The 13651-nt window shown below is 38.7% G+C and overlaps 1 protein-coding gene across 4 annotated transcripts in view; it reads left to right on the top strand.

Annotated features, from left to right (window-relative positions):
• The first annotated feature begins 3110 nt into the window (after window positions 1–3110).
• The window catches only part of TRIP12 (thyroid hormone receptor interactor 12), a 106599-nt gene continuing 96058 nt past the window's right edge, over window positions 3111–13651 (top strand). For 3 of the 4 annotated variants that reach the window (XM_007453265.1, XM_007453264.1, XM_007453262.1), the window contains exon 1: window positions 3111–3260. In XM_007453265.1, coding sequence (XP_007453327.1) covers window positions 3163–3260 — 98 coding nt within the window. In that variant the 5' untranslated portion in view covers window positions 3111–3162. The remainder of the gene's footprint in view (window positions 3261–13651) is intronic. The other variant, XM_007453263.1, reaches the window with a different exon arrangement.

The raw sequence follows: 13651 nt of genomic DNA, 5'->3' as shown, positions 1-13651 counted from the left end.
CCACGGCATGTGGGATCTTCAGGGACCAGGGCTCAAACCCGTGTCCCCTGCATTGGCAGGAGGGTTCTTTTTTTTTTTTTTTTTTTTTTTTTTGGTTTTTTGGCCTCGAGGCATGTGGGATCTTAGCTCCCTGACCAGGGGTCGAACCCGCACCCCCTGCATTGGAAGGCAGAGGCTTAACCACTGGACCGCCAGGGAAGTTCCCTGGCAGGAGGGTTCTTAACCACTGCACCACTAGGGAAGCCCACATCTCCTAACCCTGTTTAATAATAGTATTCTTTGCTTTTTAAAGTGAAAGGAACAGTATCATGCTATTCTCTTGTGTCCATACTGTTTAGCGTCCAAGCAAGATGGCATTGAGATGGTGTTTGCAGTAGTAAAACTTCTTGGATGAATTCTGAAATAGATTGGTCTTTTTATTTAGTTCTTGAATGGGATACAATTGTTCTTTAGATCAGGACAACCAGGAGAGCCCTTTCAAAATGTATGTCCAATTTCTGCACCCACAGAATCAGAATCTCTGAGGGCAGAGGTCAGGCATTCATTTTTTGACAAAGCTTCTCAGGTGATTGTGATGCTAACCCTTAATTAAGAACACTGTGTTTTCTTTGTAGCAAAATTCACCTTTTTTTTTTTTTTTTGCCGTACGCGGGCCCCTCACTGTTGTGGCCTCTCCCGTTGCGGAGCACAGGCTCCAGACGCGCAGGCTCAGCGGCCGTGGCTCACGGGCCCAGCCGCTCCGCGGCATGTGGAATCTTCCCGGACCGGGGCACTAACCCGTGTCCCCTGCATCGGCAGGCGGACTCTGAACCAGTGCGCCTCCAAGGAAGCCCCAAAATTCACTTTTGAAACAATATTGCTAGAAGTTCAAGACTCATGTTGACGCGTGGGTTTTATGGCAGTTTCTGCCAACGTAATTTTATCACAAGTATTTTTTTATTCTGAATAAATGTTTATAGTAATAGTAATAGTTGGTGTGTACTGAGCCCTTGCAATGTGATAGGCAGTGTGTTAAGTGGTTTGTATGGATCTTCTCATTTAATGCTCACAGCTACTCTATAGGATAAGTTCTTTATCCCCATTCGATAGACTGAAGCACAGAGGACTTTATGTACGTGGTCATACATTTTGTTGGTATTGGAGTTAAGATTTGAACTCAGTGAGAGGCCGTTTAACTCCAGAGCCCAGCATTTGTAATCCAGTGACCTACCTTACTGCTTTCAAAGGATAAGTAACAAAAATGACTCCTTTCATTTCAGACTTCAGACCCCCAGTCCTCTTTCTCAAAGCTAGTCAGTACCATCTGCAGGGGATACGTTTCAAACTCCCCAGTGATGCCTGAAACTGTGGATAATACCAAATCCTGTATATACTATGTTTTTTCATATACTAATTGGTGGGGAGCATATATAGTAGATACATTGGGCAGAGGGATGATTCACATCCTGAGCGGGACAGAGAGGGATGGTGTGAGATTTCACCAGCTACAAGGAATGTTGTACTATTTAAAACTTATGAATTATTTATTTTTGGAATTTTCAATTTAATATTTTTGTACCAGGGTTGATCAGGTCGGTAACTGAAACCATGGAAAGCGAAACTGGTGATAAGGCGCGTGGGGGGCGGGTTGTTAACAGTGTCTGTTGTATGAATTTATTGCCACCAACTTTTAACGAGCAAATACTATGTAAAGATACATATGTAAACCTTTTAAATATATGTACACATAGATGGGAATTATACTGTTTTTCCCCAAGCATATCTTGGAGAGATCTTTCTTTCCATCAGTACATGTAAACTGAACCTTCCTCTTTCTCTTTTAATGTTTATATAGTATTTCCTCTTGTTTCTTTCTAAAATTGAGAGTAATTAGTAATTTGAACTTTCTGACTGAAGTTTATTTGGTATATTAATTGGCGATGTGGGCATGTGTGACAGAAAGAAACAGTCCTTTTCTACTGAATTGGGTCAACATGTAACTCAAAAGAAAACCCAGTTTCCTGTTACATTGCATGGAATCTCTTAAAATCCAGTAATAGACTTAGTTATGGTTAATTTACATTCTTTTTGGCACAAGTTTCTGTAATGTCATATGATCGTTCCTTCTGTTCCCTCCCCAATCAATAGAAGTAATTAAAGAACTCTACCTGGAATTTGACTGGAGGCTTAAGAAAAATTGTGTCAGATTTGATTTATAAAAATCGCAATTCTTTCTTTCTGTGATAGTAATATTGACCTGTTTTGTCAGTTAAACTCATTTTCTTTGAGTGTCAGCATTTTTTCCTGTATAACAATTTCTTACAGAAAGATAAAAAGTTCAAATTAATTAATAACTGTGTTTTGAACTAAATTGTTAAGCTTATGAATGGTGTTCACAATTTCTTGTTGCTAACATCTCCATGAGGTAGATAATATACTGATTTTACAGAAGAGGTAAACAAAATCTAGAGGTCAGGTTTCTTGTCCAGAGTCACAGCCAGCACAGCTGATGTTGAAATCCAGGAGATCTAGGACCATTTCTCAATTTACTGTGCTTGAGCTGCTTTTTCCTTGTTTCTCCATTAAGATATTATAGTTTTACCATTTCCTTTGTTTTCATTATTTCATTTGTTCACAGCAGTGCTGTGAAGTAAGCATGGTATATGTTGCTTGTTACTTTTATTCTGTGCCTGAGGAATCTGAGGCTAGAGGTATGGTTTGTACAAAGGCAGACTCCTTTAGTTACCCGTTCTATCACAGGACTTGAGCCAAGGTGTTCTGACTTTAGGTGCAATGCCCTTTACCATGTAGTACTAGATGTGGAAACAGATTTCTACTTGTGCTCTGTTTTTTTGAATTGGGGATTTCTTGGGCGTTCCATGAGAAATCTAAATTAATTCTATGTGTGGGATTCTGGACCTCATGCCTTGAACTTGATATATTCCTGACACTTTATAACACATTAATCAGCCAGACTTCAGAGTTTAATAAGACACTGCAGCATTGGTGAAGGCTGTACAATCAAATTGTTTATATAACATTTCCCCTTCATCTTTGGTGCCCCTCATTTGTTTCTGGTGTTGTACTATATATAGTTGACATTTTATTGTTTCTCCTTTTTTTCCCCCTTTTAGTGAATGGTAGTGTCTAGAAAGGGTATGTCCCTTCAAGAGAGAGGTGCCAATGTCCAACCGGCCTAATAACAATCCAGGGGGGTCACTGCGACGTTCACAGAGGAACACTGCCGGGGCCCAACCACAAGACGACTCGATAGGAGGAAGGTTTGTATTTAATAGTAATTAAATGGTAATTTAAATGGTAATTTCAACCCTTTGTGATCTCTTCCTTTATGTATGTTGTGACTTGATTTATTTACCTTATTGAAAGGAAGCTTCTTTGTTTTAAGATCTTGAGTTTTGATAGCTAGCTTTTTGAGTTTTTTCCCGTCTTACTTTTTGACAACACATGGACACTGACAGGCTGGCAAGTCTGTCTGACTTGTGTTAGCGCATCAATTCTCAGCGTGTGGTGTTGAGCTGATCTTTTTAGTTGGAGTCGTTGTATAGGAGGTAATGTGAATAATCGATACATTCTCTTAAATGCAAGATTTCGTGTCTGATTTAGCTAAGAGCTGTCATTTTATGCATAAAATACTCGGAGTTACTTGAGCCTAATTTTCAGTCCATGGACTAATCATGGTTAGATTATAATAGATTATGGCTAAACTCTAATAAGATTACCTGATGTAACATTTTGAGATATTACCAAGTATATTGTCTACTAAATTATTAAAAAAATGGTAAATGTCAAATGTAAAGAAGATATTGAAATACTTCTTGTTCATGTCAGGTGATTTAATTGGTTAAACGTTTGGACTTTGGACTAGGACAGCTTCGTGTGCAATTTCTGCCTTTGCCTTTAAATAGCTATGTGTCCTTTATTATATCTTTCAGGAAACCTCAATTTTTTAGTCCACACAGTGGGGGTATCTGTTTCATAGGGTTACTAGTTAACTTCAGTATTGTTAACATGTTAAACTGAGAGCAGTGCTTAGTACAGAGTTCTGTTCTAGATTTTTTTGCTTTTTTACGTTTAGATTGTTCTTTGGGAGCAGCCACACTTAACTTTATTTATGCTGTTGATTAGAAAAATCACTCCCGCATTATAAAAATGTTACATATTTTACAGAATTTGGAAAATATAGAAAAGTATGAAGAAAAACATCACAGTTTCACAGTCCACTTGTAGTCACTGTTAACACTGGCCTATTCCTCCTTAGTTGCTCTTTTTTTTTAAGGCATGTATGTGTGTATACATGTGCACGCATGTGCACCTAAGTTACGCACACCTTTCGAACAATTACAGTTTCGTACATATTAATCCTCAGGTTATATTTAGACCCTTGCATATGATCGACAAACATTTTGCAGTGTCACACAGTATATTACTTCTAAATCCACAGTGACGTTTTAGCACCATTATCTTTTCTACACATCAGTGATAATGTAAAATTATTTAAAAGTTTTATTATATTATGTATTTAACAATATGAGTGGAAAACAAATGGACATGGTTAATACTAGTTATTAAAATGCATTGGCTTAAAAGTTGTAATCAGGATGGAACTCAGTCAGTTTTGTAGAATGGCAGATGTTTCCCTGAAGTTCATGGGCTTTAAGACAATCGATGATATGCTCAATTGTGAAGGAAAATAATAAAATTTCAAAGCATGTTTCGAATGGAGAAACACGCCAAAGAATATAAAGCAAGGTATAATTAGGGTTTTTATAGCTTTAATCTCTCCTCCCTTTCAGTAATGTGGCCCCATTTCAGCTCTCATGATTTCAACTTTTACATGTCTTTAAAAAACATTTCCCCACAAAAGTAGTACAGAAAAGAGGGCCTATTCACTTTTTTAAAACCTAGTATCATATGTGTTGTTTCCTGTGTCTTTAAAAATTGTTTAAAAACAGGACTTTTAAAGTCTTCATGTTCAGTTGTGTGTGGTTAATACCATAATTTAGTAATAACTTTGAATATATAGATTTTCCCTATTTTTATGTGGATAAGTATAATTATGATCAGGGCATAGAAATTTAGAACTTTAGCCAAAAAGTCTTATCAGTTTGGCTAAGAATGCAAATTAGAAGATATTTGCACATCTGAATTTCATTTTGCCATTTTAGACAGCTTGATTCTTTTGTTTGTGATACAGTCTCAGAGCTGGAAGGGACCTTTTCATCAAACCCCAGACTGATTTTTGAAGCCCCAGTAGAGTGTGCTATGCTAACAATTATCTAACCTCTGAGAAACCTCTGCAGTCACTTTGGGGAGTGAGTGGATTGGGGTTAATTGGGAGACAGCAATTACATCTGTATTTTTATTCTTTTAATCTAACTTCTGTTGCTTAGCTTTCCTATAAGTAAAGCGCTATTATTGTGGCTTTTGTTTCCAAAAAATAGTGGCTTTGGTCTTGTGAATGTATTCATAGTGATACAGTGATTCAAACAGTGGTAATAAATAACAACACCTACTACAGCAGCACTGGTGGAGTATTTTTAGTTAAGCCATTTTTTATACATATTTTTTCAATTTGAGACTCACAGAAACCCTGTGTGCTAAGTATGTAGCCCCTGTTTTCTAAATGTGGTAGCTTGCTCAGCTTTACATGGCTGGTATGTAGAGTCAGGACTTGATTCCTGACCTCTTCACTTGCAAGTCGGTGATTCCTTCCATTGTGCCAAACTGTTTTTACTGCACAAACCACTTGATCCAAATGATGAAGAAGGACTTAGAGGAGGGTATGAAGTACTTAAACTCATTCAGTTTAGAATTTAAGGAGCAGTTTTTCCCTCCTAGAATTTTTTAATTCATCCATTTTTGATTCACTCTGTTTCCTCCCGAACTTGCATTAAGTTGTCTTCTATGTGTAGCTTCCTTCCTGTGACCACTCCTGCCCTTTTCCTAAATCAAGCTCACTTACTTTTTGTTTTTTCAAAAGAAGAAAAGTTTTAGTTCACCCTTAAGATAAAAGAAAGTTGGATATTTGGGATATATTTATTTTCTCCTTATTATTCCCTCTATTCTTTTTCGCCCATCCTTCATCTCTGTCCATAATTGAGCTAGATTATCTTCCTCCTCATCTATTGTTTTTCTCTTTTCCTTTCTTCCATAATTTTTTGGGCTATCGTTGCTTTGTTCCTCTCTTTTCTGTCCTCTTTTTCTTCTTTAGGAAATCACTCACCTCCACTGCTTGTCTGTGGGCTTGCTCTCAGGGATACTACCTAGTCTTTCTCACTTCTAGCACAGGTATTTGTAGGCTCTCCCTCCCTCTTGGCCATGCAGTAGCATTTTCATTGTATCATGTGCTTTTTCTTGTTTTTCTCAAATGTCAGCGGTGGCATTGAATTCAATTTTATAGCAACTTTGGTTGAGATTGCTGTAGTGAAGGTTTCTTCTACATTGTTTTTGTTATAAAAACACAGCATGTTGAGAAAAGAAAATTGGGATGCTTCAGGAAAATAAAAGAATTAAGATAAATTCAATCCATCCACCGAAAGATAATGATGGTTAGTATTTCTACTCCATGATTTTCTTTGATATGAAAGCCCATGATATAAATTAGGGCCTCTAGTCCCATTCTCCCCCCACCCCAGTTTTTTTCTGTAAAATATGTTACTGCTGTGCCTATCACATTTGAGTATTATTCTGATTTTATCAAGTCAAATTCCTGAAATGGGTTCATAGGACCTAAAGGATATGAATATTTTGAAGACTTTTAACAGAATGCTAAATTATGTTTCAGAAAGATTGAACCACTTTATCTTTTTTCCGTTTTTGATTAAACCAATTTATACTCCTACTAATACTTTGTGAGAATGCCTATTTCGCCAAATCCTAGTCAGTACAGCACACCATTTTTTTTTTTTTTTTTTTGCGGTACGGGGACCTCTGACTGTTGTGGACTCTCCCATTGCAGAGTACAGGCTCCGGACGTGCAGGCTCAGCAGCCATGGCTCACGGGCCCAACCGCTCCGCCACATGTGGGATTTTCCCGGACCGGGGCACGAGCCTGTGTCCCCTGCATCGGGAGGTGGACTCTCAACCACTGCGCCACCAGGGAAGCCCCAGCACACCATTTTTAATCAGAGTTGTGGAAAAAAGGGTTCCTTTGGTTAAAGTTACCATTTCTTTGGTTACTTTAGAGTTGAAGATCTTCCCCACATATTGGCCATTTTTATTATTTTATGAGTTGTCTGTTAGTGTCCTTTGTTTTAATTTTTGAGATGCTTGCTCTTTTATTAGAACCCTTTATGGGAAGGGTATCAACCTACTGACATGGGCGAGTATTTTTTGCTAGTTTTATTACTTGTTCTGGTTTGTTTTACTTTATAGTAGATTTTAAATTTAGATAGTCAAGTCTATCAGCTCTTTGTTTCTTTTCTTCCTTTGCCTTCTGCATACCCAGAATAAAATTTTCTTCTCAGTTCTGTTATGGTTCCATTTTTACATTTTATTGTAATCTGTCAATGTTTTTTTAATGGCATGAGGAAATGCTTGAATCCAGTCCACCCCACCTTCTCACCCCCAGTACAAAATTTGTCTGCAAAGTTTTGATAATTATTACTGAGTAATAAAATTTTATGAGATCTGAAGGTTATAGCTTTCTGTTAACATTGTCAAAGCAGGGATTTTTTAAGCCAGCATTAATTATACAGGAAGAAATAGATTTGTATTTTGCTTAAAAAACTATTTCAAAAGGATGGGATACAGAAAACCACAGAAAGAAAATATCATCCCGAGATTGTCTGTGTTAATATTTTGATTTTTATCTGTCTTTATTTATCTGTTATTTTTTGGGAGGGGGGAGGATCTGAGTTCCCTGACCGGTGATTGAACCCATGCCCCCTGCAGGGAAGTCCCTATCTGTCTTTAAAATACAATTTAGCATGTAGCTGATTACAGTGTAAATATTTTTGGATCCTACTTTCTTCACTCAGTATCCTAACAAACATCTTCTCTTATCATTATGATTCTTTTGGTAATTGTTTACAGATGGTCACATGATTTGCTGAATCAGTGCGCAACATTTTCCACTATTAATTTTCATTTTTTGGATAGTTAGATGGTTGCAGTGGGAAAAGTTTTCGCTTATGCTTAAATGTTTGCAATTTTGGCATCTCTTAAGAGATATGTTCCCAGAAGTGAAATTGCTTGGTCAAAGCGATTTTTTTATGGTCAACTTATTTCACATAAATTTTTTTCTCCAATTTACTTACCACCGTCAGGAAGAAGAGTGCTTTTTCTCATCATTCTATTTGTGTTATCTCCATCTTGCATTTTCCTGCTAATTTGATCTGGAAAAATTGCATTGATTTCATTTTATTGGTGTTTCTGTAATAATGAGATGTTAAACATTAGAAAAATAGGTTTAAGGAGTGAGATCTGAGTGAGAATACTTCTTGATGTAAATGTACTAATAAGTTTTCATATGTTGTTAATCTTCCTTTGAACCACGATACAGGAGCACTGAACTTCTAATTTGTTCAGCCGAGATTAGCCCCTCTTCTTGTGTAATGATTTCCCTCAGTTCTCCACCCATATATTTTGAGTGGTAGTTAATTTTTTCCACCGTGATCTTACTCTGCTCCTGGCTCCCCATTGCCTTTTGCCAAAGCTGGGAGAATCTGCAGTCTTCATTTATTCTGAGCTCAGTGATGGGACTGAGGTGGTCATATGATCCACGCTGGAAAAAACTGAAAGCTTTTCCCTTTCTGGTAGCACAGGGAAGTTGTGAATCTCATGTTGCCAACTGCATGTCTCCTGCCTTATGGAAGATGATGGACAGTCAGAGAAAAGCAAATATATTAGAGATTATATGTGATTAAAGTTCTGACTAGTTTCAATTCCTTAGTTCTTCAGAGCTGTATTGACTCTTTTCTCTAGACGTGCTTATTTAACTATTTAGATTCTGGAGGTATGCGTGCCTTATTTTAATAAATCCTCTGTTTTTGGCTTTAGAGCTAAAGAGTCCTGCCTTGATGTACTTGCAGTACAAACTCAGTATAAGATTGTATTCATGGGGCTTCCCTGGTGACGCAGTGGTTGAGAGTCCGCCTGCCGATGCGGTTCGTGTCCCAGTCCGGGAGGATCCCACATGCTGCAGAGCGGCTAGGCCCATGAGCCATGGCCGCTGAGCCTGCGCGTCCGGAGCCTGTGCTCCGCAACGGGAGAGGCCACAACAGTGAGAGGCCCACGTACCACAAAAAAAAAAAAAAAAAAGATTGTATTCATCCATTTGTAGAACACCGTGCTAGTAAACACCATGCTAGATGGTAATTATAAAAATTAGAGTAGAATAGCCTTTGTCACAAGCAGTTTCCAATTCAGTAGGGGAAATGGGCATGTAAGTGGTTATCAAAGTCAAGTGAGAAACATTTCTAGTGATGACCTCATTGATGGGGCTTTGAAGGCTGAAGAAGCAGTTGTAAATGGTACATGTCAGCCATATTTGTCTCTACTTGAGACGTGGAGTCATTAGTTACTTCCAGAGTGGATTTGATTTCTCATTTTTCTGTGTCTCTTGTTACCTTGCTCACAAGTAGTAGGTGTTCAGCAAATACTAGTGTTGAAATCAGGAGATTTACTTCCTTGGCATTTTTAGGCACAGATATGTGACTTTCTTTTACTGAAATGGTCGTGAAAAGGTCATTGACTGGAGTGAAGGCCAGTTGAAATAGGGCCTGGTTTAAATGGGCTATGCGACAAGGTGCCTGAATTGTGCTACAGTAACAAACAGGTCCTAAATATTAGTATAACAATCTAACCACTAGGAAACTTGTCCATCCTGCATTACCTGCAGGCTCTGCTCTGTGTCCGCACATTCAGGTATTCAGGTATCACTGCTGTGGTGGCAAGAGAATATGCTGACTTGCTCTCTGGCTGTCCAAGGCTTCCCTCAGAAGTGATACATTTCCACTCACGTTCCTTGACCAGAGCAACTTACATGGCTGCACATAACTTCCAGGTGATTTGGCAGGTATCATCCTACTGTGTGTCTGGAAAGAAGAGAAATGGAATATTTGCAAACAGCACCTGGTAGCTATCACAGGCTGTTTAACACCATTTTTAAATTTTTATTCTTGCTCCCATGTCTGCAACAAACCGTTATTTCCCTAAATTCTACTTAGGGCAGCATGGCCATGCAGTTGTGTGTTGTTCTCTTCATTCTCCTACTTAATTAACCAGTATGGGTGCCTTTTAATTTTCATCTTTAAATTTTATTTATTTATTTATTTTTGGCTGTGTTGGGTCTTTGTCGCTGCATGCGGGCTTTCTTTAGTTGTGGCGAGCGGGGGCTACTCTTAGTTGCGGTGCGCGGGTTTCTCATTGCGGTGACTTCTCTTGTTGTGGAGCACGGGCTCTAGGTGCGTGGGCTTCAGTAGTTGTGGGGCATGGGCTCAGTAGTTGTGGCTCGTGGGCTCTAGAGAGCAGGCTCAGTAGTTGTGGCGCATGGGCTTAGTTGCTCCGCGGCATGTGGGATCTTCCCGGACCAGGGATCGAACCTGTGTCCCCTGCGTTGGCAGGCGGATTTTTAACCACTGCGCCACCAGGGAAGCCCTGCCTTTTTAAATATTCCTTTTTTGGTGTTCCTTCTGTCTCTTTTTTTATCCTGACCTTTGCTCAGTCAGATGGAAGCGCAAGCTTCCTCGTCTTTGGGAGGAGGAGGAGAATGAATGTTAAGGGGAGACAGTGTGATGTGACAATGACATCATTGTTTCTTAGGACTAAATTGAAGCCACTTTAAAAAACAATTTATACTAGAGATGGCCCAGTAACTTGTCACTTGCTCCTTTCAGTAATGGCAAATCTTACTGCATAATTATGCACTTTGAGTTTCACCCAAAGAACCACGTGTGCACATGCTTTTCCACTTTTTGGGCTGCTTTGGTAATGCTCTGAAGGCAGGTCTGTCCCATCAGGCCTTGTGCTGGGAGGCAAGGTTGACAGTGTTACGTTCAACAGTGGCATGGTTGTCTTGGTCTAAAGAGGAACGGAGGCTACTTTTTTCTAGGTAGAAGTTATGTGCGTTGGATTCTTAATAGTATCCATGTTAAATAATTTCTTGGACTAACAAAGTAATATTTTATATATTGTGTAATTTTCTCTGCATTATATATTTCTTGCTTTAATCATCAAATGTGAAATTTTGTCCAAAAGTCACTTCATAAACTTATTGGAAACCTATAAGGTATCAGCTGCCATAGATTATTTCATATCTTAACTGACGATTTGCTCTGATTCTCCTGTCCCTCAGTATTGAAGGAATCTGATGTTCCATACCACTTTTTCCAAATGCTTTCCTGGAGTATCAGTGTGACTAAAAAAATAAATATATGCAAATGCTTCTTCAGTAATTGAAGAGCAAGTTTCAGTATCATATATGGAAGGCTATTGCTTTTGAAGCAGGAGGGAAAACATGTGATTTTTTTCTTCTATTTTTCTCATATAGCATCTCCAAAGCCTTAAGCCATTTATTTTGACATATGCAGCCAGGAACAGAAATACCAGCATGGGTAGGGAAAATTTAATAACTAGATGCTGGCTTTTTACTTTCACCACTAAGCCCCTAGATCTAACAGTGGTGTTTCAAATTTAGGGATTTGGAATACCTGGGCTCAGTCTCACCTTTCCTGCCCAAGGGCTGGGTGATTTTGGGCAAGCCTCCATTCTTACATCTTTAAAATCGAAATATACCTGCCTCTAGTGTCATTTGAGGATTAAGCTAGATAATATCTTTAAAGAATCAGTATAAAGCTTATCACATAATCACACCTTTAAAATTATTCTGTGCTTTTGGGTTTTTTTGGATTTTTTTTTTTTTTTTTACTCTTTTTTTTTTGGCTGTGTTGGGTCTTTGTTGCTGCACATGGGCTTTCTCTAGTTGTGGCAATCGGGCTGCTCTTCGTTGCAGTGTGCGGGCTTCTCATTGCAGTGGCTTCTCTTGTTGCGGAGCATGGGCTCTAGGCACATGGGCTTCAGTGGTTGCAGCACATGGGCTCAGTAGTTATGGCATGCAGGCCCTAGAGCATGTGGGCTTCAATAGTTGTGGCGTGTGGGCTCAGTAGTTGTGGCGCCTGGGCTCAGTAGTTGCAGCACGGCTCAGTAGTTGCGGCACGTGGGCTCCAGGGCTCGCAGGCTTCAGTAGTTGTGGCACACAGGCTTAGTTGCTTCACAGCCTGTGGGATCTTCCCGGATCAGGGATTGAATCCGTGTCCCCTGTATTCGCAGGCGGATTCTTAACCACTGCGCCACCAGGGAAGTCCTCTGTGGTCATCTTAATACATTTTTATCCAGGTATTTATAAAAGCCAGTGTAGTTCATGAGATAGTATTGTATCACTAATCTATCACTAATCACTAATTTACTTTTATTATCTCATTGTTTATACCCCTCACCCAACTGATTTATTTGTGAAAGGTGGGGGCAAAAGTAAATTGAGCTGTGAGATTCCCTTTGGGGGTGTGGGCATCTTTTCCCATGGTTTTTGTTTGTTTATTTAAATATGAATTTTATTTTATTTATTTAAAAAATACAGCAGGTTCTTATTAGTTATCTATTTTATACATACTAGTGTATATATATGGTTTTGATTTTCAGTCCCTCTGCCTTTTTTTCTTTGCACAATAACTTAAAGTTATTGTAGTTTACTCACCCATTCTCAGTATACCCAGATTGTTGAACATATAATATTTTCGCTTTTGCATGTTTCCAACCCTGTTGTTAGTCTCTTACTCCAAGCTCTGATTAAGAACAAAATTTTTCCAAAAGGCATTTAAGCCCTAGCCTGTCCTTCCAACCTTGTTTCCTAATGTGTCTCTGTGCTCAGGGAAATTCATATCATTTGCCAGGTGCCAGGTGGGTTTTAAAATTTGCTGCCTCTCTGCCCTTGTCTATGCTGCTTTAAGCAGAACGCTCTTTTTCCTCAGCTTTTCATTCTTCAGGGTGTGGTTTAAATGCCAGGTGGTCTATAAAACCTGTATTTTCCCGCTAAGAGTAATTTCTCCCTTTGTTGTGAACTTTATAGCACTTGGTAGATCTCTTTGTTTTATGAATTCTAACCTCTTTGAGGACGGGACACAGTGTAGTGTGTTGTCGGTATTTATGTGCCCTGTCGTGACTTGCATATACTTGAGTTGGGAAACCAAGTATATGCAAGTATGAATTGAGTAGCTTGGCACAGTAGTTCTCAACTCTATTCGATCCAGTGCTCCCAGTCTATAATGTGTATCATATAATGTAAACATCTTCATTTTGATGCTACTTTAGTATCTTGAATTAAGAAGTATATAAAAAGCCTCCCTCCACAGTTTAGAAACATGAATATAATAATGTACAAGCATTTTACAAAGGTGAAAATAAACAAGTAAAAGGAAAACAGTTGACAACAAAATAACATTATTTCAGTAGGTAAATGCGGGTACTTGACAGAAGATGACACTATATTCAGATGCTTGCATCTGTATTTGAATTTATTGAATGTGACAGCTGTAACAACAGACTTAAATGCTGTAAGCAGCATTTTCATTATAAACTTTTCCAAAATGATGCATGACTCTTGGTCAAGCTGCAAAAAACAGATACAGTCTTTTGTGGATTCCCATGCATTCCT

Source organism: Lipotes vexillifer, unplaced genomic scaffold (genome assembly GCF_000442215.2).
Source record: "Lipotes vexillifer unplaced genomic scaffold, Lipotes_vexillifer_v1.1 scaffold471, whole genome shotgun sequence".
NCBI classification, from domain to species: Eukaryota; Metazoa; Chordata; class Mammalia; order Artiodactyla; family Lipotidae; genus Lipotes; species Lipotes vexillifer.
This window is presented reverse-complemented; position numbering and strand designations above follow the sequence as displayed.